The sequence below is a fragment of the Stenella coeruleoalba genome (assembly GCF_951394435.1).
Source record: "Stenella coeruleoalba genome assembly, chromosome: 14".
Classification (NCBI taxonomy): domain Eukaryota; kingdom Metazoa; phylum Chordata; class Mammalia; order Artiodactyla; family Delphinidae; genus Stenella; species Stenella coeruleoalba.
Window position 1 is genome coordinate 75,038,461 of NC_137160.1, and position 12,786 is coordinate 75,051,246.

Sequence of the window (12,786 nt, forward strand, 5' to 3'; positions counted from 1 at the left end):
ACATCTGACAGCATTGATCATAGCTGCTCTTCAGTGGTATCTTGGGGCTTCTTGAGGGCAGGGGACATGCTGTCTTGTTTGAAGCTAAAGGTCCCAGGACTTGACACATAGTTGGTGTCCAATAAATATTCTTTGAGTGAATGAATCGGTTGTCAGAGTCATTCATTTGAACAATAAATAATTGTTTGAGTCCCAATGTTGGGTATAAAATATCACAGATGAGGAGGAGCTTCAGAAGAAAACATGCCTTTCTCATGTGACAGATAATAATTGTTCCTTTATCCTTGTTTTCTTGTCTCAGACCTAAGTTGACCTTGACAGTGGTCCAGGGGAAGTGGCTTGGCATTTGGCACAAGCACTGGGCTTGGAGGTGTCTATGTCACAGCAAAGGTGGTCCAGGGTGAGAGCTAAAGGGTGCCCCTCGCTGGCTGGGTGGCCTTGGCTGAGTGAGTCCCCCTCTCTGGGCCTCAGTTTCTTCGTCTGTGAAATGGGACCAGGTAATCACATGTCTCGGACAGCAAACCGGGAGGCAATGAAGGCTGATCTTGTCCCCTTTCTCCTTCAGTGGGGAGCTGTCCCTTTAATACAGGAGGTGGGGCCAAGGCCACAGGAAGCTGCAGGAAGCTGGCAGAGCCAGTGCCCAGGCAGGCTGGTGGGCAGTGGGCTGGGGCTGAGCTGGTCTGGGGACTGTTGAGAAGGAAGGTAAGGGGGTCTGGGGCCCAAATAGGGCCCTGGGGCTCTACGTACATTTGTGAATGTGAGTAGAGGCTAGTCTGGAAAGTTCTGGGGCCAAGTTCCAGCTGAGTGGACAGAAAGTGGGAGGGTGAGACTGTCCGAAGTCCTCCCAGGAACATGGGTTCAGCTCAGGGTGCTTGCGGCCCGTCTGCCTTGGACTAGAAGGCTAGGGATCTGGGACCCTGAGGATCGGGGAGCACGTCCTGATCCCAGTGGGGTGAGGCTGACATTCTGCCAGCCAAGGGGTGGCTGAGGTTTCCCAGCCCTGGCACCAGAGATCTGACTGTTGAGCGTCACCCAGGTGGCCTCTGGGGAAAAGCGTGAGGGACAAGGGAGGTGGAAAAGGTAGTCAGTTGGTCTTTTACCCCGATTCATAGAAGTAGCAGGTGCCCTCCTGGGCGTCTGGGCTTGATAAGGCTGTTGGCAACTTGGGGTTCACTGACGCCTGCTGTCCTCTTCTGGGCAGTCGGTATAACCAAGAAGGCTGGGGGCGCCTGGGGACTGGACAGGAGCATTTAGCTCCTAAGGACAACCGAAAGTTAAGTACTAAATGCTCACCCCTTTAATGATAATAATGCTAATATAAAAGAGAAAGTAAAGCATGGTGGGTAAGAACACAGATGCCAAAGTGCACTGCCTGAGTTTGAATCCTGGCCATGCCACTTCTAGCTGTGTGACCTTGGACAAGTTACTTAACCTCTCTGGGCCTCAGTTTCATTGTCTATAAAGTGGAGTTAATAATTGAACCTATCTCAGGGTCATTGTAATGATTATATGAGATAAAATATAAGGTGGTTGGTATAGTGCCTGGTTCAAAGTAAGTCCCATATAATTATTAGCTATTATTATATGTGAAGCAGAGTTGATGCCTTTACTTTGTGGTCTCACGTAATCATCACAATGATCCTGTGATGTACAAGCTCTTCTCCCAGTTTGTTGTGTGGTTAGTTCCTTTGCATTTTTCAGGTTTCAGTTTTAATGGTCACCTCCTCCAAAAGGCCTTTCCTGACCTCCTGACCCAAAGTAGGTCCCCTGTTCTTCTCTTCAAGACTCCGTATATGCCTGTTTCCCTTTTAGCAGTTCTCACCATTTCTGATTGTTTGTCTATACAGTTATTTGTTGAATGTCGATCCCCTTCTGAGATTATAAGTCACCCCCAGGAGTAGATATTTGTCTGGTTCACCATGGTGTCCCCAGTTCCTAGGTCAGGACCTACACCTTGGAAGCATTCTAGAGTAACAATGAGCCTACCAGCACTGTTAGAAGACCCCAGTGAGATAATGCCTCCAGAAGACTCAGTCAGTTTCTGGTAATTGGATTCCACAAAGGATAGCTATTATTATTATTACTATTATTATTAATCTGCCCCAAAACCTGTGAGTTGGGATGTTATTATTCCCATTTTACAGAAGGGGAAATAGGCACACAGAGGTTGAGACACTTGTCTGGGTCACACAGCCAAGAAGTCATAGCTAGTTTCTAACTTTGGTCTCTGATTGACCCCAAAGCTCACATTCTTGGGCTCTGGGGCTGAGGTGAGGCCCAGGGCTGGGTATGAGGGATTTGGGTGACCCGTGGGCTACCCTCCCCCAATGCCATGCCCCGCTTAAGAATTGTCCTGGATGGAACTGGGTGGAGGTGGTTCAGGCTTTGCCATGCCTGGGGAACCCCAGGGCCATCCCAACAAAGGCCGAGAGTCAAATCCAGGGACAGGAGACCTGGAAACCTCTGAAGCGGGGAGCCCAGCTCTTGACTAAGCAAGGGTGGACGAGAAACTTGGGCTTGTGGTGGGCGGGGGAGGTTGCAGCGCTCCGCCTAGTGGCAAATAATGGAACTGCAGCCCCACTATTGGGCGGCCCAATGCTTTTCTGCGCCAGAAAAAAAAAAGGGAGGTGAGTGGGAGGGCAGAGCGTTTGCTCCTTAAAAAAAAATCCTTCTATTGTTCTCCCTTCTAATGTCCTCCCTCTCTGCTTCTCGCCCTTACACACTGGTTCATTCACTCACTCACTCATCCGCACTCTGGCTTAAAACTTCCCAGCGGCTTCCCATAGCAAGTAGAATTAGAATAATATCTCAACTTTCACCGTGGGCTGGAACGCCCTCCCCAACATCCCTGACCACCTCTCCTCGCTCGCCTCCTACTCTCACCTCCACCAGTCCCTTCTCTCAGCACCAGGAACGCTCTAAGTTCATTTCCTTCAAGGCAGTGGTTCTACCTGCTGTTCCCCCTACAGAACGCTTTTCCCTTGCTTCTCTTCTCGTCATTCATCTCAAAGTTCCCCCTTCGAGAACTTGCAGGTCAAAAGAAAGTAAATTACCTCTCAACCAACCAAAAATGCACAAAACCCTAAACCATCACCAACAGCAAGACGGGTGGTTTATTACATTTAATGAGATGATTGGAAATTTGAACACTTAGCAGATATTTGATGATATTAAGAAATCATTTTAATATTTTTAGACGTGATAATGGCGTTGTGATTACATTAAAAAAATAAACATCAGTGAGGCATAATTTCCATAAAATAAAATTAGCTTACTCAAGGTTAGAATTTGAAGAGTTTGGACAAATGTATACTGTTCTGAAACTGTGGCTACAATGTTTCAAAAGAGTTCTTTGCTTTTAGAGCTACATGCTGAAATATTTACAGAAGAAATAATATGGGAGGAAATTTATAATAATCATAAAAGAGGAAAAAATAATAATACAGCAAGGAGGGTTAGGCACAGATATGGAGAAAACAAGGCAGGCCACGCGTTGATGATTGTTGAAACTAAGTGATGGCTACACGGGAGCTTCGTCAGACAGTTCTTGACACTTTTGCTGTGTTTAAATTTTCCATAATACAAGTTTTAAAAAAAGTTTCTTTCCTGGGAGACGGCTTTGCTGACCACCCTTGCTAAAATAATACCCTCCCCTCTAGGTCACTCCTGTTTGAAATTCTGTGGTTCTGTCTCCCCAGCTAGACCGTGAGCTCCGGCAAAGCAGGGGCTGCCTCTGACGTGTCCCCTGCTGGGACCCAAAACCTGGAACTGCCTGGCACATAGTAGGTGCTCAGTAATGTCTTTTGAATGAATAATGAATGATGAATGAATGAATTCTCCCACTCTCATTCATTCATCACCATATTGGTCACGTTCTCCATCCCCAGCGCTGTGAGCAGCCCCAGTTACAGAAGAAAAGAGCCCCTAGTCCAAACCTCCCTGTCCAGCTGGTGAAAGTGAGGCCCAGAGAGGCGCGGATACTTCCCTGGAGCCTCACAGCTTGGCAGCCATATGGCACTAAGGGCGCCAAGCGGAGGAGCTTCTCCCTCTCCCCGTTCCCCGTTCTGGTCACAGGGACTCTTGGCTGGAGCTGCCTGGGCTATGATGTTTGTGCCCTCCTGCAGGCCCTCTAGGTGGTTGCTGGCATGGAGGGCCCTCTGGCGGAGTGCGCCAAGGGTGAGCACTTCCACATCGTCACACCTCTGCTGGAGAGCTGGGCACTGTCCCAGGTGGTGGGCATGCCTGTCTTCCTCAAGTATGAGAACGTGCAGCCGACTGGCTCCTTCAAGATCCGTGGCATTGGACGTTTCTGCCAGGAGGTGAGGGTGTGTGGGCAGGAGGGGAGAGTGAGGTTGTACAGGTGGAAGGGGACAGCTGTGGGCAGGACGAGGGGTGGGGAGAGTTGGCCTCCATGACACCTGCTTGGGTCAGCCCCCACCCACATACCTTGTCTTCCCAGGTGGCCAAAAAGGGATGCAGACACCTGGTGTGCTCCTCAGGTGAGCCCACCCCTTTCTACTTCATGCGGGTCCTCAGGGCTGGGTTGGGGGAGGAGGACCTGGCTGGAGCAGCAGTAGATGTCCAGGGCTTGGCCTCTTTTTTTTTTTTGCGGTACGTGGGCCTCTCACTGCCGTGGCCTCTCCCGTTGCGGAGCACAGGCTCCGGATGCGCAGGCTCAGCGGCCATGGCTCACGGGCCCAGCCGTTCCGCGGCATGCGGGATCCTCCCGGACCGGGGCATGAACCCGTGTCCCCTGCATCGGCAGGCGGACTCTCAACCACTGCGCCACCAGGGAAGCCCCTCTTTCTTTTCTTTTTTGTAAATAAATTTATTTGTTTGTTTTATTTTGGCTGCACGTGGGCTTTCTCTAGTTGCGGCGAGCGGGGGCTACTCTTCGTTGCGGTGCGCGGGCTTCTCATTGCGGTGGCTTCTCTTGTCGCAGAGCACGGGCTCTAGGCGCCCGGGCTTCCGTAGTTGTGGCACGTGGGCCTCAGTAGTTGCAGCATGTGGGCTCAGTAGTTGTGGCTCGCGGGCTCTAGAGCACAGTCTCAGTAGTTGTGGTGCACGGGCTTAGCTGCTCCACGGCATGTGGGATCTTCCCGGACCAGGGCTCGAACCCATGCATGTCCCCTGCATTGGCAGGCGGACTCCCAACCACTGCGCCACCAGGGAGGTCCTTGGCCTCTTCTTAAAGGTCCAGTCTCATCAAGGTCATGGTCAGATGGCTGCTTTGTATGTCCTCTCCCAGCCCCCTTCCCATCATTCAAGCCTCCTGGTAGTAAGTGATAAAACCGCAATCGTGCGGGTTTAAGTTACAGGCTCCAAGAATTGAAGAATTCTTGGGATAATTGGCTTTCAGGCACAGCTGGACCCAGGAGCTCTCCTCTGTATCTCTCCTTTTCTTGGCTTGTCGTTCCTCTGTACTAACTTTACTCTCATATAGACCACATGGTAGCAAGATGGCCATCCGGAGTTTTAGGCTTGCCTCCTACCATCCTACCAACGCTGGTGAAAAGGGAGTACCCCTTCCCAATGGCCTCATCAATCCATGAATTGGTTTTTTTGGCCCAGCTTGTCCCATGTACTCATCCCTGAACCAATCAGCGTTCAGGTGAGTGCGTTCTCTGATTGGCTCCACATAGATCATGTGTCCACCTCTGGGGCCAATGGTGGGGCATATAAGTGTCGGGAAGGCGTGACTCCCAAAGGGGAATGGAGGGGGTGGGAGAGCAGTGTGTCAACAGGCTAATGCAAATGCCCACAGCCCCCCCTTCTACTGCCTCCACAGGGGGTAACGCAGGCATCGCTGCCGCTTACGCTGCTCGGAAGCTGGGCATCCCAGCCACCATTGTGCTCCCCGAGGGCACCTCTCTGCAGGTGGTGAGCAGGCTGCAGGGGGAGGGGGCCGAAGTTCAGCTGACGGGAAAGGTAAGGACCTCAAGAAGGGGAGACCAGCTGAAGGGAGCTGTTCCCCCTTTACTCCCTCCTCAGCCCCAAGAGATCCTGTTTCCTTTTCCGTTCTGTGAATTGTGCCTGGGACCCAGTCATCCCCGAGGATGGCTGAGCTGAGGGGTGAGTGGGATGTGTTGTGTATTAAGGGCTGGGATCTGTCAACTTGCCTCTCCCCACCTCGAGGAGACTTTTCCTGTGTGATCCCAAGAGAAGCAGGAGGCTGGTGGTTACCAGGAGTGTATCTGTCTCCCTGCACCCTCACTAACACTTGGTACTATCCACTTAAAATTTTTGCCTTTCAATAAGACAAAAAGTATAAAGAAAGATGGTGACAGCATCATCCCCCATTCTGAGGCCACCCCGAAATGAAAGGATATTCATCTGATAAGGATATCATTGGTTCACTTTGTTACCCAAGAAACAGAGACCCAAACATGTCATCCTTCCCCCCTCCTGGGAAGAAGAAGAAAAAAAATCCATCCATCCATCATCCCTGGAAAACAGGCTTTTAAAAACCATCAAGGTTAAAACTAAAAGCCATATCATGGTACCCAAAAGCTGGTCTCCAAATACTTAGTGTATACAGTTTCCTTCCTGCCTGCCTGCTTTTCTGTCTTCCCTTCTCCTTCCTTCCTTCATATATTCATCCATTCATTCATTCACTCACTCATTCATTCACTCATTCATTCAACATCCTTCCGTCCATCACCCTTTCTCCCTCCCTCTGCCTTCTTTTCCACCCCTCCATCCGTCCATCATCCATCCAACAGATATTCATTGAGCACAGACCATGTGCCTGCCATGTGCCTGCATGTGCCTATGTTAGGCAGTGCTAAGAATACAGAGGTAATAAGACGTGGTCTCTACTCTTACAAAGCTCCAAATATTGCTGGGGAGACTCGCAGGCAACCAGATGATGAGAATAGAACATGATGGGTCCTGCCTGGATTGTAGAAAGCACAGGGCATCCATTTGTCCCCTTGGAAGCCTCTGCCTTTGTCCCAGGAGGCTGCTGGGTCCACACCAGCTCTGGTCTCACCCTCGGGGGTCTCCTCAGCCCACTGGCCCCTGGAGCCATCCAGGAGACCTCAGGCTCTGCTCCAACCTCCATAGCCGTCTGACTCCCGTCTTCTGAGGGCCTCGGTTTCTCTTTAGGTCTGGGACGAGGCCAATCTAAGGGCACAAGAGTTGGCCAAGAAGGACGGCTGGGTGAACATCCACCCGTTTGATCACCCCCTGATATGGTAAGGCTGGTGCCCCTCTCCCCATGGAACTCAGCACTGAGAGACCCTCGTTGAGTCAGGGTCCTCCCGCTGGACAGAGGGGAAACTGAGGCCCCAAGAGGAGAAGAGGCTTGGAAGCCAGGCACGTGGAGGTCCAGACCCCGCCTCTGCCACTTGTGACCTGTGTGACTCTGCAAAGCATCTCACCACCCGTGCCTCAGTTTCCACGTGTGTAAAATGGAAATGCTAATAATAAATCCCCTTGACTGAGTGTGTACTTTGGGACACATTCCATCCGTTTAGTCTTCCCCAAAGCCCTAGACATGGTTTTTTTAATGCCCATTTTACAGGTGAGGAAACTGAGGCACAGAGGGGTCAAGCTCCTTGCTGAAGATTACACAGCTAGTAAGTGGCAGAGACCTTGGGTCCCAGGTCCAGGACTTGAGTTGGGCTGGTTCTGAGTGTTACTCTGGTCTCCCCTTAACCAGACACAAGAACGCTGCCTCTTTCCAGCGTTGTGGAATGGATTAAATGGATTGAGAATGTGCCTGGGAGGTTGATGAAAGGCGGAAAGAATGAGTGAATGAATAACCTGAGTGGATGAAAGCTGAGTGAACTAAGCGTGGCAGGGTCTCCCCTCCACGTGCCACGGGTGGGGAGGCGGATGGCGACGCGGGGAGTCTGTGTGGTTGTGAGCCTGTGGGACTGGGGCCTCCCTCACCCCTGCTCCTCTCTCCTGCTCCCTTATCCTGCAGGGAAGGCCACGGGAGCCTGGTGCGGGAGCTGAAGGCAGTGCTGGGGACCCCACCGGGTGCCCTGGTGCTGGCAGTGGGGGGCGGAGGCCTCCTGGCCGGGGTATCGGCTGGTCTGGCGGAGGTGGGCTGGCAGCACGTGCCCATAATTGCCATGGAGACCCAAGGGGCACACTGTTCCAATGCGGCCGTTAAGGCAGGCAGGCTGGTGACACTGCCGGACATCACCAGGTAGGCATAGGCTGGGGGCATTTGTGGGGCGCTAGGCTGCCCTAGGACCTCCCAGTGCCACTTAGTGGAAGTGGGGCACTCAAGGGGGTCACCTTTTTTTTTAATTAAAAAAAGTTTTTTTTTTGCCACACCATGGCATGCGGGATCTTAGTTTCCTGACCAGGGATCGAACCCATGTCCCCTGCAGTGGAAGCACAGAGTCTTAACCACTGGACCACCAGGGAAGTCCCCTCAAGGGGGGGTCTCCTTAATCCTGCATGGCTGATCTATAGGACTTTTCATTCCCCGCTTAAACCCATCAGTGTGTTCCCTACGCTCTCAGGCCCCAATCAGACTCCTCCCCATCCCACTTCAGCCGCTGGCCCGTCTTCCTGTCCCTTGAAGGGGTCATGCTCTTTCCTCCCGCCATGCCTTTGCACGGGCTGTGTCCTCGGCCCAGAAGTCCTAGGGTTCCCTCTTCTTCTTCTGGCTGTTTTTTCTCCCCTCAGAGAGATTCTCCCCACAACCCTGTCATCGGGGTTTCCCCTCCCAAGTTCTCCCTCATAGTGTCTACCTACAGTGGGCATTTACTTACTTGTTCTTGCGTTTCCTTACTCACTGCTGTCTCCCCTCCCAGACTTGGTTCTTGATAACAGCAATAACAATAATTGCAACCGACACTTCTGCAGAACTCACTATCTGTCAGGCTCTATTCTAAGCACTTGAAATGTTTTAGCTCATTGTCTGCGACAACGTCGTGAGCCTATTGTTATTAGCTATTGTTATCAGCTATTGTTATTAGCCCAGTTTTTCAGATGAGGAAACTGAGGCTCAGGGAGGCGAAGTGACTTTTCCAAGGTCACACAGCTAGTTTAGAGCCAGGGTTTGAAACCAGGCAGCCTGGTACCAGAGTCCGTACTCTGGGCCACTTAGGGCTCAGAGCCAGTTCTTATGAGCTCAGCAAAGCCTCTCCCAGGCCTGAAACACTGCCTAGCTCAGGGAAATACCAGCAGGTAGGTGATCCCAAGCACGGAGGTAAAGAGCGTGGACTCTGGAGCCAGACTACCTGAATTTGAGCCCACATTCTGCTATTGACTAGCTGTGTGTCCTAGAGCAAGTTACTCAACCTCTGTGAACTTCAGTTTCCTGACCTATAAAATGGAACTCATACATTTCTAACTCCAAGGGACAGCATAAGGATTAAGACAGAAAATCCAGGGATTTCCCTGGCGGTCCAGTGGTTACAGCTCCGTGCTTCCACTGCAGGGGGCTCGGGTGCGATCCCTGGTTGGGGAACTAAGATCCCACATGCTGCACGGCACAACCAACCAACCAACCAAACAAACAAACAAAACCCCTGTCGGAAAATCCGAGCATCCAGCACCTTGGAAACATTCAGTGAATATTAGCTATAGCATAGACACGGTAAATGGTTATTCATGAATAAAATGAAAAAATCATTTTCTAGGCTTGGCTTTCTGGGGTCTGTGCAAGAACAACAGTCACGGCTGCAGAGCCAGAGGGGGTGATGTGCGTTCACCAGCTGTCCACGGGACACACGATTTCTGAGTGCTGCCTCTGAGCCAGGCGCTGCTCCAGACTCTTGGAATGCTGGGCCCCCGGCCCATTGCAGGATGGGAGGGGGGCCGGGGCTGGGGAGGGCTGGGGCTGTGCGGGGAGTAGACTCGAGTCCCCAGCTCTTCTCCGCACCCCTGCCCTCCCTGCCCCACCTGCCCGCTCCTGCAGTGTAGCCAAGTGCCTGGGTGCCAGGACGGTGGCTGCACAGGCCCTGGCGTGTACGAAGGAGTTCAAGGTCTTCTCTGAGGTGGTGGAGGATGTTGAGGCCGTGAGCGCTGTGCAGCGGTTCCTGGGTGAGTAAGCACTGCCCCCCACCCGGGATCAGAAACCAGCAAAGTCCCTGGATCCCCTGGAGAGAGTGTGCTCTCTCTTGCCTGTATCCTCAGTGCCTATCGCAGGGCTGGGTATACAGTAATCATGTAGTAAGTGCACGTTGAGTGGATGGAAAGGGTGGGGGTGAAGAAGGGGTGTGTCCTGCTGTCTCTAGCCTCCGGACTTCTGCACCCACTCTTCTTCCCTCTTGCTGCCCATCCTGGCCCTGCTCCCTATTGGTTTCATGTAACTAAGGGCTACTCAGCTATCATGGCACCTCCTCCAGGAAGCCTCCTCTGATCTCTCACCCCCACCCCACCTGGGTTGAAGACTTCCTATGCACCAATCCCAACAGTCTCATAACTGCCAGATTCTTATCCAACTACATCGCTAGACTGTGAACTCTATGAGGGCGGGGGCTGGTGTGTCTTGTTCATTGTTGTGTCCCCAGGGCCTTCCTAGCACTGGGCCTGGCAGGGAGGGGGCGCTCAATAAATATTTGTTGAGTGAATGGATGAATGTATGAGTGAGTGGAAAGGTGGATAATGAATAGGTGGATGGGTGGGTGGATAGACGGTTGGATTGATGGGCAGTGGATTGACAAATGACATGTTTGAAATGGATGGAAGGATGGGTGGACACATTGATTAATGGACACATTGATGGATGGACAGACAGACAGTCAAATGATGGATAGGGGATGAATGGATGGATGGATGAATGGATGGATGGATAAAACAATGATTGATAGATACACTGATAGATGGACAGACAGACAGTCTAATGATGGATAGAGGGAGGGATGGATGGATGGAGAGATGAAAGGCGGATGGATGGAGGGATAGATGGTCAGATTGATGGATGGAGAGAGAGTCAGACAAATGATGGATTGCGAGATGGGTGCCTGGATGGCTGGCTTCATGGAATTGCAGTGCCCAGAGCCTGCTGAGCACTAACTGGTTCTTCCTCCCTTTTCCCCCCTCCACCCCTGTTCCCCTGCTCTGGGCAGATGATGAGCGAATGTTGGTGGAGCCTGCCTGCGGGGCAGCCTTAGCCGCCATCTACTCAGGCCTCCTGGGGAGGCTCCAGGCTGAGGGCCGCCTGCACCCTTCCCCGGCCTCAGTCGTGGTCATCGTGTGTGGAGGCAACAACATTGACAGTGGAGAGCTACAGGCTCTGAAAGCCCAGCTGGGCCAGGGCTGAGGGCTCCTGGTTTAGGAGGGCCGGCTGGTCCCCAGTGATCCCCAAGAGGCTCCTGGACACCCCTGGAGGGGGTTGCTGGCTGAGGGGCCTCTGTGCTCATGGATGGCAGTGGCAGCTGCCCTGTGCTGCTACGCTGGCTGCCTCCTGCAGGAAGCCCTCCTGAACTGCTCCCTTTGGCTTCCCTGCAGCTCTGGCCAATAAACCCTTTCTGAGTTGGGCCGGTAACTCCAGCAGGTCCATTTTTTCCGCCTCCATGAACTCAGAGAAGGCACACAGCAACCTGATGCCAGCGCTCTGATGAAGTGACTCTCTTCACATGACACAGCTTGTGCAACAAAGCCAAGAATTCAGAACTCCGGTTCCTAAGGGAATCCGGCCATACTGAGCTCCTAACCAGGCTTCCCTTCCCTGGCGGACCTGCTCAGGAAGGGGAGGGGGACATTCTGTCACTTCTCAGGCCTGGGCTGGTAGGACAATATTACCAATCTTTATCAAGTGCTTGTCATGGGCCAGAAATGCTTCTAAGAACTTTCTATTCCTTGGCTTCTTTAACGTTCACAAAGGCACTATGAAGGAGAAACCATTATTATCGTCCCTGTTCTACAGATGGGGACACTGAGGCATGGAAAGGTGACATAACTCACTCGAGGTCACACAGGCTGGAATGTAGCCCGGCCAGTTTCAAACCCTGTGATTTTCGACATGACTCTGTATTTCTTGGACCTCCGCCTTCTTTGTGTGGTGGGACATTGGAGAAGGAGGTAGGGCCTCCAAGTCGGTCTGGACACAAGGAGGGTGGACACTGGTCCTGAAACTGGGCACCTGCAGCCCCTGGGAAGGATCTCTTCAGAAACCGAGAGAAAAGTAGAATCCTTTGTGGCCACCAGGGGGCAGCAAACTGTCTCCAATGGGGAAGCCCGGCTCCAGGCAGGTGAGACCTGCCCCAGGGTCTTCCTTGACTCTACCCAGCGGGGGAGTGCTGAGGTCCCAGAGGCGAATGGGCCCGCACAGTCTGGGCATGGGGGGAGCCCTATCCAACCCCTCCCAGCGCTGCAGGAAACAAGGCTCAGAGAGGGTGGGGGCCACCCTGTGTCACAGCCCGTGGCAGAACCCAGCTTCCGGCTCCCGCTGAGGGGCTGCCTCATGAGGGCTGTGTGACCTTGGGCAAGTGCCTTCTCCTCTCTGGGCCTCAGGCTGCCCCTCTGTGCTGGAGGAGGCCCACTTGCTGCTTCCCACCTCCTTTCCTGTGGCCAAACTCTTCCCTCCACCAGGTGTGGCTGAGGATTTGAGAGCAGCAGTGGCCTCCCTCTGCTTCTCCCGCTGCTTCGGTTTCATCCTCCCTTTGACCGTAGACGTCCACCTCGGTTGCCAAGGTTGTCCCTCCAGAAGGCTCCAGGACCCAGCCCTATGTCCTTGTGGGTTCCTGGAATAGACACTGAGCGCTCCAGAGCGGGACACAGCCAGGCTTGAGCCTGAACTTTGCTCCTACTCACTACCACAGTGACCTTGAGTAAATGATGGTCTGGTTCAGTACCTCAGTGTTCTAATTAGTAAAA

The 12,786-nt window shown here is 52.6% G+C and overlaps 1 protein-coding gene across 1 annotated transcript; it reads left to right on the forward strand.

Moving 5' to 3' along the window:
* The first annotated feature begins 641 nt into the window (after window positions 1-641).
* On the forward strand, window positions 642-12,299 carry SDSL (serine dehydratase like). Its single transcript, XM_079942709.1, has 9 exons — window positions 642-702; window positions 3,699-3,782; window positions 4,125-4,319; window positions 4,460-4,499; window positions 5,789-5,928; window positions 7,108-7,196; window positions 7,931-8,158; window positions 9,884-10,008; window positions 11,037-12,299. The coding sequence occupies exons 3-9, from the start codon at window positions 4,146-4,148 to the stop codon at window positions 11,228-11,230; spliced, it is 990 nt and encodes a 329-aa protein (XP_079798835.1). The 5' UTR covers window positions 642-702; window positions 3,699-3,782; window positions 4,125-4,145; the 3' UTR covers window positions 11,231-12,299.
* Window positions 12,300-12,786: the final 487 nt, after the last annotated feature.